The 20,933-nt window shown below is 47.3% G+C and overlaps 1 protein-coding gene across 2 annotated transcripts; it reads right to left on the minus strand.

The window, feature by feature from the left end:
- Positions 1–256: 256 nt before the first annotated feature.
- Positions 257–20,932, minus strand: ABCG2 (ATP binding cassette subfamily G member 2 (Junior blood group)). Of its 2 annotated transcripts, XM_040555194.1 has the most exons (16): positions 18,098–20,932; positions 12,555–12,767; positions 11,399–11,458; positions 10,834–10,948; positions 10,321–10,473; positions 9,827–9,984; positions 9,002–9,153; positions 8,511–8,615; positions 7,344–7,591; positions 5,836–5,918; positions 4,998–5,087; positions 4,254–4,378; positions 2,970–3,124; positions 2,299–2,388; positions 1,473–1,570; positions 257–1,012 (listed from the first exon to the last, which is right to left on the minus strand). In XM_040555194.1, exons 1-16 carry the CDS (start codon positions 18,295–18,297, stop codon positions 862–864), a joined length of 2,196 nt encoding a protein of 731 aa, XP_040411128.1. In that variant the 5' UTR covers positions 18,298–20,932; the 3' UTR covers positions 257–861. The 2 variants fall into 2 exon arrangements, with proteins under 2 accessions (XP_040411128.1, XP_040411127.1); XM_040555193.1 differs by lacking the exons at positions 257–1,012; positions 1,473–1,570; positions 2,299–2,388 and having other exon boundaries at positions 2,415–4,378; positions 7,344–7,594.
- Position 20,933: the final 1 nt, after the last annotated feature.

Raw genomic sequence — 20,933 nt, forward strand, 5'->3', positions numbered from 1 at the left:
TTCAGCGTGCTGTGTAAAGTGACTAGGTGACTAGAACTAAAGTGACTTGGTTTAGGTGCAGGCTGTGTAAAAGGGAGGACAGGCAGTCGAGTACTTCTTTCAAGGCCAAAGTTAATGGCTGTAAGTATGATGTGGAGGCAGTCTCTCTAGTATTTTTTGGTGATGTGCTCAGGCACTGGTCTCGTAGCTCCCCTCGCCCCGGGGGCCGGGTTGAAAAGCGGCGGCCGCGGGCAGCCCGCGGCGGGCTCTCCCGGCCCCTTCACCTCAGCCCAGCGACCGCCAGCCACCCCCGGCCCTTGGGCAGCGGCGGTGGCGGCCGGAGGAGAGGGGGGAGGAGGAGAAGGGGTGGCGGAGCGGCCGGTGGGTCGGCGTGTGGCGGGGAGGGAGGCAGGGAGCGGCAGCGCCGGGTGCTGGGGACGGTGCCGCCGAGCAATCTCCTCAGAAGAAAGAGGGGAGCCGCATGGCCCTGCCTCAGGCGGGCTGTGGCCGCGCCGCTGTGCTAGGGCTGCCCTCCGTGCCCGCTGGTGAGAGTACAGGGCCGTTTGTTTTGTCGGGTTAAGCCACTAAATGTTAGTTCCATTTGTTAAATTTCGAACAGGAACGTGCTGAAGGGCTGGGTGGTTTGCTGAGGAAATGAAGACTTGTATGCTTGTTACGGCAATAAACAGAACTGAAGCGTGCCAGATGTTTCAGCAAAGTACATTAACACTGTGTCTTTAATGTTACACAAAGATCAGCATTACATCAGAGAGCTTTGCGATCAGGAAAGTACAAAGGAGGTATCATAAAAATAATCAAGTCAGTTGCATGGTCAGTTTATCAGGCTGCTGAACAGAGCCAGTTGAGTTTTTATTTCTTGGTTTAAGAAAACTTCTTCATGAAGTGGAGTTTCAGGTATGAAATTGCAAGGAATATTACTGTCATGCAGGCAAGAGCCACATGATTCTGCCACAGGCCCCAGGTACTCACGTCAATGCCTTGATTTTCAAGATACTGGTCTCCAGTACACCACCTACAGATAAATACAAACAGATTTATAAACTTCGTCTGTTTTAAGTAAGTATCTAGGAAGATCCCTAGAAGTTGTCCTCTGATTTTGTGTCAATAGGAGGCTGGGCAAACCTCTGTTAAATGTTGCTGTTTTATTTTCTATTTATAATTTTATTTTTCAGGTAGCTACAGTCAGTTTCTTGCAGGAGGCTGAAACTGATTTTGTTAGGCTGCATGATCATAGTGTGCATATGCATTTCAGTAAATATAGTATAAAAAAAGAGAAGAGCATAATGGCAGGTATGTCTAATGTTAACGAAGTGTGACAAAGCATAGACTGTTCTCTGCAGACCTACACAAAAAACCAGTGAGAGTCCATCTTCCATATAAAAGCGCCTGTGAATTCTGCTGGTCATTAATAAACGTCCATGAACAGACTAAGACTCATGGTGGGATTCACTTTAATGTACCCAAATACTTACATAGGGATTAGCTGTTGAAAGTTATTCTTGCCAGGTAACCCTGTGTTGTTACTGATGGTGCAAAAGTTCAGACCAGACAGTTCATTAATTTGTAATGCCTTTTAAAGTAAAAGAAACAATGACAACAGAAATTAGCAGGTAAAGGAATGATAAGTTAGCAAGTTGAGACACAATTCAATTGCTATATATTATAAAAGTGTGATGGCATAGTTATTTATGATGTTGGCCAAATCTACTTTTTATTTTTTTTTTTTTTTTTTTTTTTTTTTACCAAGAGCAGCACAGTGCCTTTTCTGTCAAGAGAGAAATTCATGCAGTCCACACAGCACAATGCTCGAGTGTCTGTAGGCTGTAACACCACCCATGGATTAGAGTGCTTTTGCACAGGAATATCACAGCCCCAATTTCTCAGTGAAACACCACCGTGCCTTAAATTATCAAAAAATAGGAGAAAAGTTGTCAGCTTGATGTGGGTTTGTTTGATGGCAAAGAGAAAAAATATTTCTTGATGGATAACACTGTTCTTTACGCTGTATCATTTTCGTCCCATTATGTTCCAGTGCATGTAATTACTTAGCTTTGTCTCTCTCTCCCATTCGAGGTCCTTCCTTCTTATAGAAATTAGCTCTTCTAAACAGCCATGGGTGCTACTTGATGAGAAGCCCTTCTTTCAAGATACCACACTAAGTTTGAAGATTGCTGTATTTAACTAGCTTACCTTTTGCTCATTAATGCATTAAATTTGGAATATCTTCTATCATTAGTAAAGGGCTTCCTTTTAAGCAAATCATTTTCATGTCAGTACACAGGAAACTACAGCACTTACTGTCATTCCATATCGAGGGATGCTAAAGTACTTGAGCCAGGAAAGCCAGGACATGATGCTCGTGAGATTTACCAGCAACCCAGAGAAAATCTAGAGTCAACAAAAATAAAGTAGAAAAAAAATAGATTAAAAAAAAAAAAGTTGCTGCTAACATGATATTTTCTAGCTCTCGATTCCTCTTCCTCAGATTAAAACCAAGTTGGCAGGCATTTCTAAAGGAAGGAGCTCTTGCAGTGGGGTGGGGAAGGAAGCATTTCTGCTGACGAGCTTGAAGCCGTGGCCCCATGCAGTCCTACTCCTCGGCTGCATATGCTCTGCTTGAGGCAGCCCGCTTCTGGCAGGTTTGGTTATTGGTTCGGCTGTTCTAGTTCCAATCTGCCTGGTGGCTGGTGCCACAGGCGCAGGGGCAAGTACAGTCATGGTCTCGGAGAGCGAGGGGTTCTAGTCGTGTCCGTGGAACATCGCTCCGAGCACGTCTCCACATTGCTGGCAGTACTCTGCCTGCTGGAGCCGCTGAGAATACCGCAGGGAAACTCTCCCCGCCTCACACCCAACCCCAGGTTGTTTTGGAAAGCACAAATCCAAACTCAACCCCGCGGTCTTTTTGCAGAATTTGGCTGAACTCTGTGCAGTTTGGATTTCTCTCTAGTGAAGTAAATAATGCTACTCACAATCATAAAAACAAATGTGATAGTCATGAATAGGTTGGCTACAGCGACCACGTTCTGTCCTGTTGCAATGGCTAGAGCCATGGAAGTGGCTGTGTAGGACACCATCGTAAGGGTGAAGAGCATTATAAAGAAGGCTTCTGCTGTCGGTTTCAGACCTTAAAAAACAGAACAAGAAAGTTTTCAGTATGATCCTGCCAAAAGTGATACCACAAGCTCTACAGTGCTGTGCTGCCTACAGAATGTCTTGTCTGGCAGCATAGGCTGTGCAGTTGAGACCCAAGACTGCAGCTGGACTTGGACATCCAAAATGTGCATGCCCTGTCAGCAGAGGGCAGGATGAATAAGGGATATGCCTGTAACTGCAGTAACATTGGAGAAAGTGCTCACAAGATGTGGTAGAAGTTACAGTGGGTACTCCACATAGGCCAGTGAGAAGGAAGGCTTCTCCATGGCTCAAGTTGTCTATGAAAGCAGCAATTTCTGGTGAGCCTCCGTAAGTGGCAATTATGGAGTATTTCACTTTTTACAGCAAAGAGCTCCCCTAATTGCCAGTGGTATTTGGTAGCTGTGGATTTGGTAGCAAGGTCTCTCGCGCCCCAGTTTCAGAGTCTAATGAGAGATGATTGAGTCTAACGACAGCTGATGCTGCCTTCTTTTCTATTCCGTGGGGGAAAAACTGATCAAAATGAACTGTGATTATTTTGTAATTTGGTTTCAAGCTTTTGGGACATCCCAAAAACCTTATGCTAGGAAAACAGTCTGCCTGGGACATGTTTGAGCATGGCATTTGAAGGTGTTGCAGTGTTGTAAAAGTTGGTGCCAGCAATTTTCAAATTTCTGCTCATTAACCAGAAGACTTTTCACCAAAAAGAGTAAGTTGATAGTAATTCACACTACACGATGTTCTTGTAAAAAAACTTTTCCTTTGATAGGTATTATTGCAAGCATAAAGAAAGTGTCTTGTAAGAGTCACTGAAAGTTAAAACAGCTATAAATGAAAAGGAAGAAATCAAACACATATGATACTGACTGTGACTCTCCTCTTTCTAGGGGCAGTGGGGAAGAAACACACTACACATTCTGATCAAAATGCTCAGATATTAAGAAGTGTGTCTGTAAAAGCATGGTATGCTGCACTCAAGCACAATAACTGGTGCCATGCCAATGTAGTGCTCTAGCATATATAAATCTACGTATATACATGTACATATACACAAGTGAGAGCCTTGTTAATTTGTTGGGGGTGGGGTGGGGTGTAACAGAACTGTGGAAGGCAATACTTGCCTAACATGAAGTATGTTATGCAGGTGAAGATGATGCTCGGTAAACTCCTCATGGGTATCAAATCAGCCATTAGCTTTGAGATGAAATATGCAGCTGTTCCATAGTATCCGCTGATATACTCATGTCTGGAACACAGAAATATGTACAGCATGTTACAAAATGTGATCACTAAAGTAAATTTGTTTTAACTTGGAGACAAATGAAGTCTGGCGTGAACTGGAAAAAGGAAAAAAAAAAGTTCTTTCATGGATAGGCTGTAATGTTAACGTCCAGTAAGCCATTCACTACAGTAATGGTGCTGTTTTCATATGCAAATCAATATGAATACTTGTGCACATGTTTTTTAGTAGAGGTCTGTATTGGCAAAACAGACAGAGTAATGCTTAATTAACTTTTCCTTTTCTCAGTAGTGCAATCTGTACAGCCTTAAAGAGTCCAGTGAGGCACTATTTAATGTTGTCACTAGCGAGTCATAATCTTACTAATCAATACCTAAATAGGGTGTTCACCGATTTTTTTCCTATAAATATTAATTTAAAACTCTGAGGCATGTGCAATCATAGATATGGTTTGGGGGATTTGCAGACAGTTCACTAACAAACAGGCTAAGAGTACGCATGGAGCACTGACAGGGAAGTAATTTGAAAACCATACACAAGGCATACTTAAATGTCCAGGAAGATAAGCAAACAGATGACCTCTCTAACAATAGACCATGTTCATGTTTTAATAGGTTTTACTCACATAAATATCTTCTTTTCCACAACAAAGAGTTCAATAGCTGAAATACTGCTGAAGCACTGGTTGGTGGTCAGAAAGAACATGGCACCAACTCTACAAACAGCAAAACGGTAGGCAGCATTAAAAATGTTATACAAATGCGGTTTTTCCACTGTGGCATGTGCAGGCCCATGCGTAGTGCCTGGAGTGTGGCAGTGTTTGACCTCCCGTACAGGGTTCCCCAGGAAAACGTGTGGCTGCAAATTTGGGGCCACAGCAAAGCTGACATGGTACGCACAGCATTTTGCTACATGAGGGCAAGGACAGTCTGTTCTGTGATACAGTCAAAAGCTTGAAAATGAACTGAATTTCCTATTTTTTTTTTAGTTTAAGTTCCTGAGAGTTTAAAAATTCTCTGGCTGCGCAGCATATGTCTAATAAAAGACAAGGAAACCTTGCTGTCACACTTTTATAAGTGGTTTAAAACTAGATGGCGGATACGTCAGTGCTTTGAAGCAGTTCCGTGCAGTCTGCTGCTGTTCTGCATTTTCAGCTGCCTGATGGGCACTGAAAAATGTCATCCTACTGAGGAACATCGTTCCCTTCAGCTGGACTGCTCGGCCAGGCTGCAGCACACTGGGCAGGACCGGGTTCCTGCATCGCTGTTGGGCAGGGATGAAGGAGACCACCCTCACCTCCACATCACTAAAGCAGCATGACCTTACGTACTGAGGAGGAGCGTTTGCTCTAATGAGGCCAATAGGTTTCCTGAAGCTCTCAGCGGTTGCTTATCCCATCCTGTCCTGTATCCTATCAGAACAACGAGGGAGCTTTTGGAAAGCCATCGAGTGAACTGACTAACCTGTTCTGGAGGCCGGCGGTGTCGTTTTTAAGTCCAAAGAAAATGGCACCTACAATCAGTCCCAGGAAAACTGTAACAACCACCTAAATGTAAAAAAAAGAAAAGAGCAGGAAAAGTATTGTTCTCATTGTTTTCAAAGCCTCAGCAATTATTTTCACACTCCCCAGTGTACAGTTGTGGGGCTCTGTTGCACACCTTATTCACGGGATTTGTTCTTAACAGCATTGGTATCAGGCAGTTCTGTCATCTGTAAGCCCCAGCAATGCCTGAGCCTTAACACACTAAATCACTTGGTCTGGGGTACCCTGTCCCCAAGATATTGCCGACAGGAGCAAGTGTCGGGGATAACTGAGCTCCGAAGCCAAGTATATGGGAAAGCAAGGATCCTAGCAAGACCCCTTCGGAGGAGATTAATGAACAAGGCTCAATGAAGCGTGTACTTGTAAAGGAATGTGTGTAAAATCCATCCCTAACGAGGTGGGGAAAGAAAAGAGATTGTGAGAAAAAGTCAGGACCGTTAACCTTGGGGTATTATGAGATGGGTGGGAGTCTAATTCTTGTCACAAGGTCAAGCTTTTACAAAGCAATTATTAAGGATCTCCATAATATCAGCATACAGACACACACAGGTACTTGGAGCCTTTTAACCTTGGGGACTCTGGGCTCATTTCCACTCCACGCTGGCTGCTTTGTTCACTTGTTATGTAGAATGTAACAAAGACAGCAGTCCCTGCCCCTGCCTTGGGCCAGATTTTTCTATTGCCTCCCCTGCAGTGAATCACCATGGGAGCTTTGCTGGCGCAGAGCCTGCAGGGTTTGGTTGGTGCACTGGGGGATTCCTGAGGCCTGGTAGCCTTCATGTTTGAAGGCAACACGCGACTTTGAACCAGACCACACTTCTGGCTTTGGTTCTGCAGTGCTAACAGGGCCAGTTGGTAGAACGTGCTCATGTTCTGTAGCAAGGGCTAGGCTCTGGTTTTAATGACTTATTTTTCAGAAGGTATCACACTCATTGTGAACAGACTGGGAAAGTATCTCTACATGCGAGCCAACACTTAGTGAGCTAAGATAATTAATTATGCGAGCGTAGTCATTGAACTATCCTTGGGTGGAGGTGAGGGGCAAGATTTGAGGCCAAATCCTACTGTGCCAAGGCTGGACAATCAGCCTAGAGTCTGAGGCATGTTCCTGAGACAAGGTGTGCAACTACGGGGAGGTCATCTGTCCCTGGCCAGCAGCAGGGAGCAGAACACCTTGCTGGAGAAGACCCTGCCTCCCGTGGTTTTATGTAGCCCAAAATACATCACTGAACTCATTGTGCTGTTCATATGGGAGCATTCAGTGCATCCTCTAGTGAACCAGGTGTCCAGACCCTGCACACGCTTTTTATCAGATGCTACCTTCAGTCAAAATACCAAGAGGCAAAACTGTTCCCCACGGCTGGTCTAATACAGGAGCGGGTGAAAGTCAACGTATATTGCAAACCAGATAGATACAAATAACGTTACCTGAGCTATGGAAGCTTGAGGGTTTCCTACCAGATTTTTGAACGTGCGCCTGGACACCCACTTCAGCTGATGACAGAAGGAATTGGTATACGTAATTTGTCTGAAAAATGCTTTTGTTTTCTTTGTATTTCCCAAAGAAATATTCTCTAGTATTGCTTTTGTTTCTTGGTAGTAGGCAGAGTTGCAGTATTTTTCTGCTAACTTTTCAGCCAAGGTTGTGTTGTATTCAATGTGTTCTTCAATGCTCTCTGCTGGAAAGGTTTCAAAAAAAAAAGATTTAAAAAAAAGAGTAGTGTAAGGGATGGGAAGATTCGTTAGGCGCTAGGCCTAACAAGTTCTGCAGTTGGGGTGGGATCATTACTAATGAAGGAGAAGAATTGATATGCATGTTTAGCTCCAGAGACCTGCTGCACTCAGCCTTGTGCTAAAAAGCATGCGTGACTGCAGGTGAGAATTGCTGGTTTGGGGATGATTTCAGCCTTACCCCAACTTTAGGGAAGCATTTCCCTGTCCTTATTCCCAGCCTACTTGGAGGTGGGAAATAGGAATTTCAGAACAGATAAGCCGTTCCATTATGTTAAAAATAACTGGCATAGCTACACCAAATTTGTTCCTAACCAGAATAATTGTCCCAGTTTATCATTAGGGCTAGTGCAGGGCTTCAGCTGATTTGCCTTGAAGATGAAACCAGCTACTTCTCTGTGCTGAGCTGTAACAAGATTTCCTTAAATTCCCAGACATTACAGCTTCAGCACAGGCAAATATTCTTGTGCCTTTAACACCTAGTAATTTGATTGTGACACACAAGCATGCAGGTCAGTTTGTTGAAGAAATGGATAACAACAATAAATTAATAAATACCTCTTTATGAGAGGCAAACTATTGCAGAGACAGGAATATTTTATATAGTAGGGCTGTACATGAATTTGGTATTTATTTCAGGAAGTGTTAATTATTTTCAATGTATAAACAAACAGTATTTAGGAAGGTCATAGCCTTAAAGCAACATGGGTCAGCAGTACATAATAACCTGAGGCATACAGATAACCGCATGCGTGTACAACACTGTTCCTACTCATCTGACACTGTGAGTGATATGTCTGTGTTGGGCTGGACACCTGGCTACAGACACGTGGCAGATATTGCATTCAGCTCTTTGCCTTGTACCTGAGTTGGCTTCATCGGTCTTGTTCACCACCACCGCCGTGGAGTCCCCGTTGATGATGTCCAGGAAGAAGTCGGCAGGATTGTTGTAAGGCTCGCACTCGTAGCCTGCAGTGACAGCGTGACAAGCGCTAAGTGGCAGCTCGGTGATGGGCAGGAGGCTGCGTGCAGCCACCACGCCTGTACGAGGGATGAGCGGCGCTGCTGGACGTGCCATCAGTGAAGGCAGGGCAGCACGCCTGCTCAACCCCAGCCCACACTTTGTCTGATTAACACGTGCCCAGGAACAGCTGATTAGAAGTCAGCCCTATCATCCAAAACATACAGGTCGAGAGGTGGAACCCCAAGAGAAACACTCAGCCTGCTAAAATCTTGGGCTTGCTAATCCATACCACATCCAGTTCTCATCACGCGCTATTGCCGTTTGTCTTGCTCAAATGCTCGTGCAAGCTGCGGATGTAGGCGCAGCAGTCACCACGGTGCGCTATGCTCACCGATAGATTGGAAGTAGGCGATGGTCTGCTGAGCGGGGCCGTGGTACAGCATCCGCCCCGCGGCCAGGAGTGTCAAGCTGTCAAACAGACGGAATATGGAGTACCGTGGCTGGTGGATGGAGAAGATGATTGTTTTTCCTTGCTTTGCCATCCTGAACGGAGGGTGAAGAATAACAGAGGTGTTAGCTGCAAGAGTACTTTCAGCATTTAGACAGAGAATTTGCAAGGTCAGTTAAGGCCTGGTCAAGGGCAATTAAGTTGGCGTTTGAGAGAGGGGAAGGGGGAAGGAAAAAGGATGCAGAGGAAATCTATAGGTGATATCTAAAGTGCCTCTGTGAGAAAAGGGAAGTTCCCTCTCGCTGGGGAGGCTGCTGGGGGAGGTTCAGGAAGGCTCTGGTGCAAATTGGAAGGCTCTGGAGAAGGGCGTTTAAGTTGTTGAAGTGTAAGAAATGCAAAAAGATGTAAAATTTGCAAGTTTTTGTTTTCCCAAAGATAGGGCTGAGATGTTGTGATGGGGAAGAATCTAGCTGCGTTCTAACTACTATCTGTAGTCAGACTGTACGGCAGGTATATTTATCACTGTTCTGGCCAAGGCAGATGTGAAAATAAACACTTGCACCTACGAACATAGCTGTCAGGGACAGACGGCAGCCCTGGTGTGCACTTGGGACATTGCTTGGCACTGGGAGACCAGACTGCCTTTTCTTACTGCCTTTGCAGTTTTGGATCGGTGGAAAACAGTGATACGTGTGATTTCCCTGTCTGCTTATTCTAAGCATAATCCAAGTGCAAACCAAGTGCAGGCACTGGTTCCAAGGACATCACCTTTTCAGTAGCAGCAGGACGGCGTTAGCAGTGCTGGCATCCAGTCCAGTGGTTGGTTCATCCAAAAAGAGGATGGTGGGATCTGTGATGAGCTCCATCCCGATATTGGTCCTTTTCCGCTCTCCCCCCGACACCCCACGAGTGAACTGGGTGCCAATCTGGTGCGGAACAAGAAATTTGTGTCACGTGGCCTGATAACACATGCTGCAGTGACCAGCATCCTCCTGGCACTGCAGCATTCTGGAAGAGCTGTAAGAAATTTCTTAACATTAGCTGCGGTGTCCTCACTACCTTTCCCCGTCCCCACGGTGTGATAACGCATGCAGTAGCAGCGCAGAGCCTGTACCGGTCACCACGCAGAGGTGTTGTTAATTCTTACAGTACTGAAATTGTCTGGGCTACTTTACTTTTTTTTTTTTTTTCATCTGCCATGTGGCTAATTAAATCACTTCATATTTCTTCGTGATTTAAGCACTGCATTTAAATGCCATTACCTTGGAGTCCGCCACTTTGCTCAAACCCAGCTCCCTGATGATCTGATTAACTCGTTCATTTCTGTCCTGCTCCTTCACAGACTTTGGCAAACGGAGTGCTGCTGAGAACTGGAAGTTTTCTCTGATGGTCAGGGTTCCCATCACCACATCATCCTTCAAAAGAGAAAGAGCAGATACTCGGTGTTCACTCAGCAATTTGTGTTTCCTCTGATAACTGCATCTAGCTGTGTTTTATGTGGTCCTTGCATGGAGAGGGGTGGTGGCAACTGCTACAACATGTGGCAGGAGCTTCCAAGGAGGAAGGAGGGAAAGGTATGCCCGGAGGGATGTCGTTTTCTATCACTTCTTGGCATGTGTTGCTCCCCAGCCCACCCCGGACAGACCACGGCATTGGTGACACCACCCCTGGGCAAGTGGAGGTGAGAGCTGTGCACTTGCAGCGCTGCCGCCATTTCTTGCAGCTGCGGGCAGGAGGGGACAGGAGCAGCCTTGGGGAGATGAATGCTGTCCTACCTGCACTACGTATCCAGAGGTACATTTAAAGTTGGCAGGCTGAGGAGCTCCATTGATCAAAATGTCACCAGAAAGCCCGTGAGGGTCTTTCCTTGCAGCCAAAATGTCGAGCAGCCTAGAAGAGAAGGAGGTCACTTTGTGTAATCAGCATGTACAAGGTCAGATGACACAAGATGGACAGCGATGTGTAGGCATTCTGTGGTAGAAACATGCTATTTAGAAAACATCCATCAGCCTTCAAGGGGCTGAGTTTCTTTTCTCCTGGCTTCTTAAGGAAGTGAGGTCTGTGCAATTTCACAGTTTGTGTCCATTCACTCAATAGTAGGAGCTTAACCCGGAATGGTACGTAGTGTATCAGTGAAGTGTGCTACACTTAAATTACATATTTGTCATTTAAGCTGATTGCCTGTTTTGAATTCACGTATTTCTCAGAAATCAGTGAGATTTGCACAGTTGTAAATGAAAACAAAATCTTTCCCTGAAAGTCTTGTCTATTACTGCAAAATATGGGCAGATTCATTTTCTCCTTGGTGTAAATAATGCATAGAACAGAGGGGACACTTACGAAGATTTACCACTGCCAGTGGGCCCCAAAATTGCATTCAGTCCTGGTCTCATGATGCCACTGTAAGACAAAATAGATAGATGGCATCAGTAGTTCAGAGTTTCTCTGAATCTGATTTTCAGGCAGGCTACACTCAGAAGCCAGGTGGAAACAGTTTTTAAGTGTTGAGCTGGGGAGAAAAGCCTGTAGAAATGATGGATGGGGATGCTGCTGCCTTTTCTCCTGGTTGCTGGAGCACGCGCAAGCGTTGCTGATAGTTCTGCCTAGCCCCTAAACATGCACTCAGCAAGCACTTGTGTACGCAAGAGGCAGGCTGCACGTGCAAATGCCTGCGTGTTGTGATGCCAGCTTTGTCTGGCACTGAACTCTGGTGCTACTTGTTAGCAGTCCCCGTTGTGAGTACCTGGGCTTTGGGTCTGGCCCAGGACAGCCGTTCTCGTGGTCTAGCACCGTGCAGCCTTGGAGGCTTGGTTTTACTTTCTGACCCGTGCTTCTTCCCCTTTAGTTTCTTATTGTGGAAATTTCTGGTTCCACAGATTAAGAAACATACACAGTATACATATGTGGCTTTATATGTGATTTTAACACAAAAACCAGTATGTAATGAAGCAAATGCAGATGCCGCAATTTTTGTAAAATGGGAAAGAATAACGCGTGTTAAGCATTGGTCTCATAAAGCAAACCAGGAGACGGGCCTTCCCTCGCCTTGTGGCAAACAACCAACGTAAGGCAGGCGAGTTATCGTAACGTGCGGCACTCAAGGACAGTGGGAAAGATTTTACCAGCTCATGGTTCGTAGACATGGGAACTGCATAGGGCAAAAGACCCACAGTGTGAATCCAGCACCCGCTGGTCTTTCCTGCATTCCCGGGGTGAGCCAAGGCACGAGCGAGGAGGAGCTGCCTGTGTTTATCACCACAGCACAGTGGGAGACGTGCCGGGCAGCGTGCAGTGAGCACAAGTGGCTCATTTGCCACAGCCACAGTACTCTGGCCATGGCCATAACTCAGGCAGGTGAAAGCAAGTATATATATTATATGTAACATATATATAATTCTGCGCATTGTGCTCAGTAGCTGAGTGATGGCAGTGGGCTTCGCTGCCAGGAACAGAAATAAAAGATGGGCTTACTCCAAAGAGAGGTCAAAATACCTACTTGAGATCTCTCAAAACTTCTTTACTGGCTGTTTTTCTACAGCACAGGAACCCGGACTTCACCTTCACGTGGTAGGAGATGTTGTGGAAAGTTAGTGTGCTTCCTCCCTGGTTTGCCAAGTCTGGAGAGGACTGCTTGCTGCTCGGGATGCCGTTTGTACTCGACTCTGACATCTGAATGTTTATGTGGGACTGGCCTCCTGCCATTTTTCCTCTAGAAATTAAGAAAATAGAGGGGGGAGGGGGAAAAGAAACTTGGTTAGGTATGTAGAAGAAAGATGTGTCTGTTCCAGTGTGTGGCACTGGACCTGCTGGGGCCCTTGCAGATGCATCCATCCCAGTCTCTCTCCATCTGGGTCCTGCAGCTGGAGGTGAGGCAGAGCTGGCAAGGATATGGCTGCAGCACCTGCAGCTGGAGGAGCCTCCCAGCCCTCGCGAGCCCTTCTCCTGCCCAAGCTCCAGGCACCTTTCACTGCAGGGCTTTGCTGACTTGATGCTCCTCCTGGAAGGCAGCCTGGGACAGAGGAGCACTGCACATAAATTCTGCCAGCATGTTTGAGACCGCCGGCGCAACGGGGTCTCTGAAAGTCCAGCTGCAACGTGTGAGGGGCAGGGGGACCTGGCTTGATACTCCTCTCACCCCTGGCACTCCTGTGCAATGACAGCAAAATTTAGAAATCGTTGGTTTATGTTTTTAATCGAAATAATTTGGTGAGGTTACAGGAACACAGCAACTGGCACCGTGCCTAAGGCTTTCTTTTCCTTGGGCTTGTTTTTATGTCAAATCTAGAAGGCTGTTGCAGTGTAATAACCATCATTACCTCCCCCCCTTCCCTTGTCAGCCAGGCTCCTACCTCCCATCTCAAGGTGCAGGCAGTACGGGGAGGCTGCGCTGGAGGAACATGCTCCTGGTGGATGCTGGCCAGCCTTGCACAGGCAGACCTTTGTCCCCTTTGTGTTGCCGAGTGGCACGGGCTAGCTGAGGCAGGGGCAGGATCTGGCCCCTCCGTGTATATCAGGGGGACTGCTTGGAGTCTAACTAGGGCAGTTGGCCCCGGGGGAAATGTTGGTACCACAGCAGTTTGGGGCAACAGAGAGGCAAGAGGAGCTGCCAGGAGCTGTGGGAAGGTCAGTCCCCTACATTAATGTGGCTGTTCCCTTGCAGCAGGGAACACAGATGGCGAGACCTTCTCAGGCATGCTGAATAAATGGGAGATCAGTTAATAAAATGAGCCTCTCCAAAACAGCCATTTAATCTAACGCAGTCATATGGTCACATAAAAACCCAGCCTTTATCTTTTCCACTGATGCTGGCATGCTGTTGTGGTTGTTTGACAGCCAGCCAAGTTCCCGGTGGCGATGAGCACAGTGACGCGCTGCCTTCAGGACCAGGCTTTCTGCATGCGAGGGCTGGTGGCCAGCAGCATGATCCCACCAAGGCCACCTCTTCTGACAAAACCATGGGCTTCTCTGCCAGCAGAAATGTGAGGTCTTAGCATTTCAGCCCCTGTCACATAATCTTGCACCAATTTTCCTGTGATGAAAAGAAACTGCGTTCCACATGTGATTAGGATGGGACTGGTTTATTTTTAAGTTAAGCTAAAATGGATCCTCAGTAAATTGAGCATCATTTAGATGTGCGGCAGTTAAAGCCTGGAGGCCTTTTACTGACAAACTCCCCGCGCTCTTATCTGCTTGCCCCAGAGAAGACTTCTCTGCCTGCCGGAGAGCAGCAGGACTAGCCTGGCTGGGCACCAACTGCTGCCCTGTAAGAGGAGGTTTTGCTAAAGCAGAGATGTGCGCTCAGAGCCACCGGGGGAACGTGTCGTCGACAGCCTCACCGTGCGCTGAGCAGACGGATGTTTGCTTGCACATGTATGGGCTACCAAACACTCAGCCGTGGAGTGGCACCGCTACAAAATCCCTTGAAGCACTGGGCAGCCAGCTGCACGGTGTGGGTGCAGAATACATCAGAAGAAAGTTCAGCACTGACCTAGGTATATTGATGCATCTGTACGGTACCTAGATGAGTATTTTACTCACCCACATTTTTCTCAGCTTAGTATTTCAGTATTACTGATGGAACATTGCAAACATGCTGTGTGAGGTGGGAGTCTGTGGAATGGTTTCATTGTTTTTCGTTTTGTTTAGGTTTGCTGCTTACTGGCAGCTAGGGCCACAGAAGGTCACTGGCACAGCCGGACCACTGGTGTATGTCAGCATGGCGCTTAGCGGCTGCGGCGGCTCTTCACTAGTGGTCATTGAAGAATGAAATGGCAAAATTCTCTGTTGCTTAAAAGTGGAGTGGGTAGTTGTCAGCTGCTATGTGAAATCTGTGTTAGTTTTTAAAAGGAGTATGGCCATTGTGCTCGGCGTGATAACACAGCCTTGGTTCTGGACGTGCTGGTGGGAAGGGAGCTCTGGAGGCTGCATACCAGCTGTGAGCAGGATGATCCCCAGCTCCTGTCGTGGAAACCTCCAGCTGGAGACTGTTCCAACAGTGCTTTGGGTCGCAGCTGGCACCGCGCAGGAAGAGGAGGAAGTGCTACCCGCAGAAGTAAAGTCTGTGTGCCCCAGCATGAGGCTTGTAATTTGGTTCTCTCTTTTGGAGACTTTTTTTTTTCCTTTTTTTTTTTTTTTTAACATTCCTGTAGGATAAGTGCTCCCAGTGAGATGCTCAAACCCTTCCATTTCTGATCTATCACTAAGCTTCTCCATAGGAATACAGGAGGATGCTCCTTTATGGCAAATGTAATTGTTAGCTGTTTGTAATTGCTTCTTAAGAATGGATTTGTAAATATTACTGTAGTTCTTGTAGAGAAAATAATTTATTGAGTTTAACGTGACATAGAGCTACGAAGCATGTTAATTCAGAACACTTGCAGGACAAAGAAACAACCTTGACGAAATCTTAATCAAATCGCTTCATATGCAAGCTAGAATTCCCTAAATGAAGTTGCCTAGAATTCATTGCAAATTGCTTTCAAATATCAAATACTTTAGATCAGAAAGGAGCAGGAGAGTCAATGACATTGTGTACTGGCCACTGTATTCAGAAACACTCATTAATACAATGAAATATATCCTCATCAAACCAGCTCTGGTTAAAATCCATTATTTTTGCATCAGTTGAATATAAAATTGATGCGCTCTTTGGGACTATTACAAATTGGATTTATTTTCCCCAAATCTTCTAAAATATTTTTGTTGCAACTGCTTTCAGCATCGATCTCAGTCCAAGCCTAATGGAAAAAACTTTCCTTTAGCGAGACTTAGTGTCAGAAATTATTTTCAGGAGACAAAATATTGGATCTTGAGATTTAACATTTTACTAGTGGCAAAATGAAACTACTTTCTTAAATATACCATGAAATCTCATTGCCCGATGTTCAAATGCAAAGACAAACTCATTGTGCTCACTTTTCTGTGTCTGCTTCTCAGACTTATAAAGTACAAAGTCTTATTCTCTGTTCATATGCAATGGCACAAAGCAAAACAAGAAACAACTAAACATACAACAAACTACCACTGACTTAAACTTACTTTAACCTTTTAACTGCACCAAACCCTATCTGGAGTCTTTCAAACTGTTTTAGTGAATCTGATTGAAAGCCTTAAGATATATTGTATGTGTAAAAGCTAAGTGACATTCCTTCATGCCAGTCTTCCTCAAAGCTTTGGCACTGGTGAAATGTGCAGTTCAAATACAAAAAACCATCCCAGTAAAGTGGCGGCAAAATTTCAAGGGGCAAAATTCAGCAGTGCATTTTGGTTGATTTTTGAAAATCTGTCAGGTTATTTTAAGTATTTTATCTCTATAGAGAATTGGAGTTGAAATTACTTAGGGGGGAAGAGTTTTGGTGACCCCGGCAGCTTTCAGTACAGTTTCTAGATGAAGGTCAAAGCCTTCAAATCATAACCTGCCCTCCTTTTTCTGAATCCTTGAGCCTGCCAGGGAAACTACTGTTGAAAAAGCTTTTATTTCTCTTATTGATAATGGGTACAAAGTTTAGCTTTGTGGCGTGCTAGCTGAAATGGTTTGTTTGTTGAAATGTTGAAATGGTTTTAAGACATGCGTCTTAAACTGTGGATAAATATAAATTCAGAGGGCTGCACAGCCTCGTACTGCCAGCCCAGCACCGCACAGCCTTCTTTCTCAGGAAAACGCATAGGAAAATAAAACCGCTTGAGTAAGTAAGAATAATGCGATTCGGACAATCTGCAAGTTAATTGGAAACCAATTTACTGGGGATTTGTAACCTGCCTTCGGTGCAAAGCAGCCCTCTGCACTTGGGTAAGTGTTGTCTGCGGTGCATTAAGACACACAGGCAAGCTCTGAATGTGGCTCTTCCTGCAAAATAGTCTTAACTTTTCACCGTTTCACTAATTTTACTTTAACCCTCAAAGCTTTCTCCCCCCATTTACAAATCATATATTCATGAATTCCATGCCGAATTTCTCAATCCAATTCCTTGGAGAGCTAGGAAAAAGTAGGCAGGTGTTCCGTTACGTTTTCACAGCCGCTGGATAAAACAGAAAACCGAACCCAAGCACGCCATGGTGGAAACACTTTGCAGTGGCAGAGCAGCCCCTGTGTGCCCCGGGGGGCAGAAGAGCAAGCCCGCAGCCTGAGTTGTGCCTGCCACAGCTGCAGCGGCGGGGCCGCGGCCGGTCACTCACCCGCAGCGCTGGGTCAGGGCAGCAGGACGGCTGAGGAGGTGGCAGGGCGGTGGGAGCCGTGGGGAGCAGAGCGGTGTCCCCAGCCGCTGGCTCGGCCGACAGGGACGGGTTGTGGCTCCGGCGTCATCGCATCTTCTGCTAAAGTTGGGTTCCCCCTGCGCTGTCACCCCAGGGAGTCTCCACCCTCTGCAGGGGTAAGGAGAGGGCAGGGCCAGGGCAAGGCAGGACTTTCACCTCTTCTTACTTCAGCCCGCTGAGTGGTGGTGGTTTCGTGGGATAACGGGCGAGGGCATGTCCTTGATGCTGTGCAGGGAACCAAGCCTGACACAGCCTGATGTGGGCAACTTGGTCCCTGGTGCATGCTGTCTCCGTGGCTGTGCCTGGACATCCTCTCAAAGAGGCCACGGCTTTCTAGCAGCTGCGCTGACACGCGCAGTGGTGGTGGTGGTGCTGAGCACTCTGCTCCTCGGGTTTGCTGCCTGTCCTGCTTCCCTGTGCCAGGTGCACTGCAGTTCCCAAGCGCAGCACCCCCAAAGGCGAGTCGCGCCTGGAGAAGTTCCGTCTGCAGCCCAGCTGGGCTGCTGTCACGTGCCTGCAGCCCTGGCACCGTCGCCAAGCCAGCTTTTGTAGATGAGTGAGTTAATCTCTTAATGTTCGGGAATCGCATTCCTGGGCTCTTACCCTTTCTTTTATTACTAATTTTAACATGATTTAATTTTTTATATTTATACAAGACTTGCAAGCGTCCTAGCAACTAGTGAAGGCTACAGCGTGGTCCCAGTAGTGTTTGACAAGGTATTTATATGACTAAATAAATGCAGAAAATACCAGTATCTCATGCAGGGAACACATCTGTGCTCTCACCTGGTCTCATTTCGGGTATCCCCTATTGAGTCAGCAATAACCAGAGCACTAGCACATGACCCAGAGGAGGCTATCGCTGTCAGCATGACTGATAAAGCAAAAAAGGAAAACGGAGATGACAAACAGCACTTGTTGTCATAGGTACTCACCCTTAGAATGCAATGTGATTGTTTTTTTTTCCAGTTGAGGTCACAGATCATTTGTGCAGATCAGTTCCGAGCAGGTCACTGCATGCTTGGTCCTGCCTTCAGGACCACCTAAAAGAGAGCTGCAGCCTGCGTTTGTGTTGCAGTCTGAAACAAGGAGTGAAAAGTGTTCAGCCTCTCTTCCTGCAGCGTTGTGGGGGTGGATGGGGGTTATCTAATTTGACTGTGAGGTTTCCTCGCATACAGCAAGCACATAAACTGTTTGGATCAAGTGGGGAGTCAGTCTAGTGAGGCAACTGGGACTAAGCTGTGAACTTCACTAGTTGTAGAGACGCTTGAAAGTTTAGTATGAGTATAGTACTGAGGTAATTCCATTAAAATTAGCAGTAAAAGAAGGACGAACAGTGTGGGCACATGGTTCCTGAGCAGTAAGACAAGAGATTTCATCAGTGGGGACTCTAACATCTCAGGGGGTTTGCTGTGACTGCAGTCACACAAAGTCTTGGCAGGAGCAGCTGAACCCAGACCTCATGTTGCTGCAGGGCTCGAAACCTGCTCCTTCTGAAGTAACTGATTTGAATGTTGAGAGATAAGGAGCTTCCACCCTAGTCAATTTATTTTTTATCTTACTGTCCTCAAGGCCATGCCTGCCATCTGCCTGTCAGCTGTTAAGAAGCCCTGGCACGCTTATTTGTCAGATGAGAATGCATAACAAACATTCATAAATTTTTCAACATCTATTTCAAGACGAACCTGTGGCCATATCACAAAAAACAAAACAAAACAAAAAAACCTGAATATTAGTAACTGACTAAGTAGGGAGTTCAGCCTTCCAGACCTGTGTTTTGTGCAGTCAGGTGTGTGACACAGCCCTGGCACAGAGCAGACCTTTGGTCAGCTCACAATACATAAAACAAGAGATGTTTCATCTCAAACCACGAGTGGGGCGTAGCCTTATCAGACAGTGCTTCAGAATAGCTTTCATCCATCTGCGTGTGCTGTTTAATATTAAATCTGACAGAGGGCCATTACCCCCGGCATCCCATAGCTTGGGCAGAAGCTGTGGTCCTTGCAGCCACCAGCTGCGAGGTTCCTGGGGCAGCCTCTGGCTCTGCCGAGGTGGGAAGCGCTCCGTGCCGGTACCCCAGCACCTGGAGGCAACGTTTGTAAAACAGGAACAGGAACGTTTGTGAAACAGGAACTGTAGTTACATAGGAAGAGGAGACGAGAATTCATTTGGGAAGAATAATTGTTGCTAAAAAAAGGCCTGAAGTGGTGAGTGCTAGGACGGGCTGTAGAGCCTGAGTCTGATTTTACCTGCGATGATGCAAAGCAGGAATGACGCCTGAGCTGAGGATTAGGGTGGCGTGGTGCAGTAGAGCACTTACACCGTGATATCGCAGGCAAAGCTCTTAGCACCAAGAACAAGAAGAAGATTGTGTAAGGCTCGGCATTCACACACCTCAGGACGTTATCTGTGCTGCAGAAAAGGCCAGTTAAGTCACCAGGACGTAAACATCACATGTATTATTATTACCTGGTGCAGGGATATCTGGTCAGTTTCACTGATGCGCTGCCTCCTGGTGGGCCTGTCTGTGGCCCCGTGGTCCTCCGGCCTTACGAGCACGTTGCCTCTCTTTTGCTTTGTGGACCCAAACGTGATGCATGAGCAGTCCCATTTGCAAGCTACGTGGAAAGGGTGAGGCAGGCAGTAAGAGCAGCGGGTAGGTGGCTGTCTGCTGTGTCAGAAGGCTGCTCCGGTATCAAAGTATCGCGAGCTCCTTCTAACGACCACAAGCCACATCCTGTCTCGCTCTGCGCCCCAGCGGGCTGCTTTCTCTCAGAAATGAAGCCACAGCAAGTGGGGTGCAGCGCAGCAGGTGGGGAGCGCCGTGCTGGCTGGGAAGTGAACTCAGTGACATTCCCCACAGCCTGGAGTCCAACCAGCACAAGGTCCCGCACCCAGGCGGGGCAGCGCCGAGTCCCAGCACAGGCTGGGCAGGGAGCGCGCTGAGGAGACGGGCGTGGGGCTGCGTGAAAACCGGGCACGAGCCGGCCGCGTGCGCTGGCGTCCTGAGAGCCGAGGGCATTCCGGGCCATGGCGCCAGCAGTGAGGCCAGCGGGGCGAGGGCAGCGATTGCCGCATGTGGCTCCGCTCCCGTAAGGCCCCAACGCGTGTCCCCCGCTTGCTGCCCGCAACTCACGGCAAGGCCGGGCGGGGTGTGCTGTGCTAGTGGAGCTGCGGTCCTGCAGCCATGCAGTCTGCCCGCTGTGCACTGCGGCCTCTGAGCCGGGGTGCTGCGGCTGTGCTGGGGGCACAGCAGGCGGTGCCGGGCTTCCCTGAGGGTCACAGGAAGGACCGGGGGGTGTGCAGCGGCTGACAGTGAGGGGTAAGGCTGGGGCTGAGCAGGGGAGCGGGGCCGGTGGTTGTAGGGTGGTTTTAGGGGCCTGATTGCACCCCCTCGAAGGTGTGTTTCCGGAGCTCGAGCAGAGGCTGAGTTGTGCGTGTTCAGGGCCTGAAAGTGCAGGCTGAGTCGTGTGGTTTGGGGGCTCTGGAAACAAGGCTGAGTCGTTCGTTTTCAGAGCTTGGAAATGGAGAGCCAGCGCTGCCTTTTGGGGCCGGAGAGCGAGCTGCAAGCCAGAGGGTGGGGGAATTGCTGAAACTTCCCAACATCCTAAGCCCTCCATTC

This window comes from Cygnus olor, chromosome 4, assembly GCF_009769625.2.
Source record: "Cygnus olor isolate bCygOlo1 chromosome 4, bCygOlo1.pri.v2, whole genome shotgun sequence".
Classification (NCBI taxonomy): Eukaryota; Metazoa; Chordata; class Aves; order Anseriformes; family Anatidae; genus Cygnus; species Cygnus olor.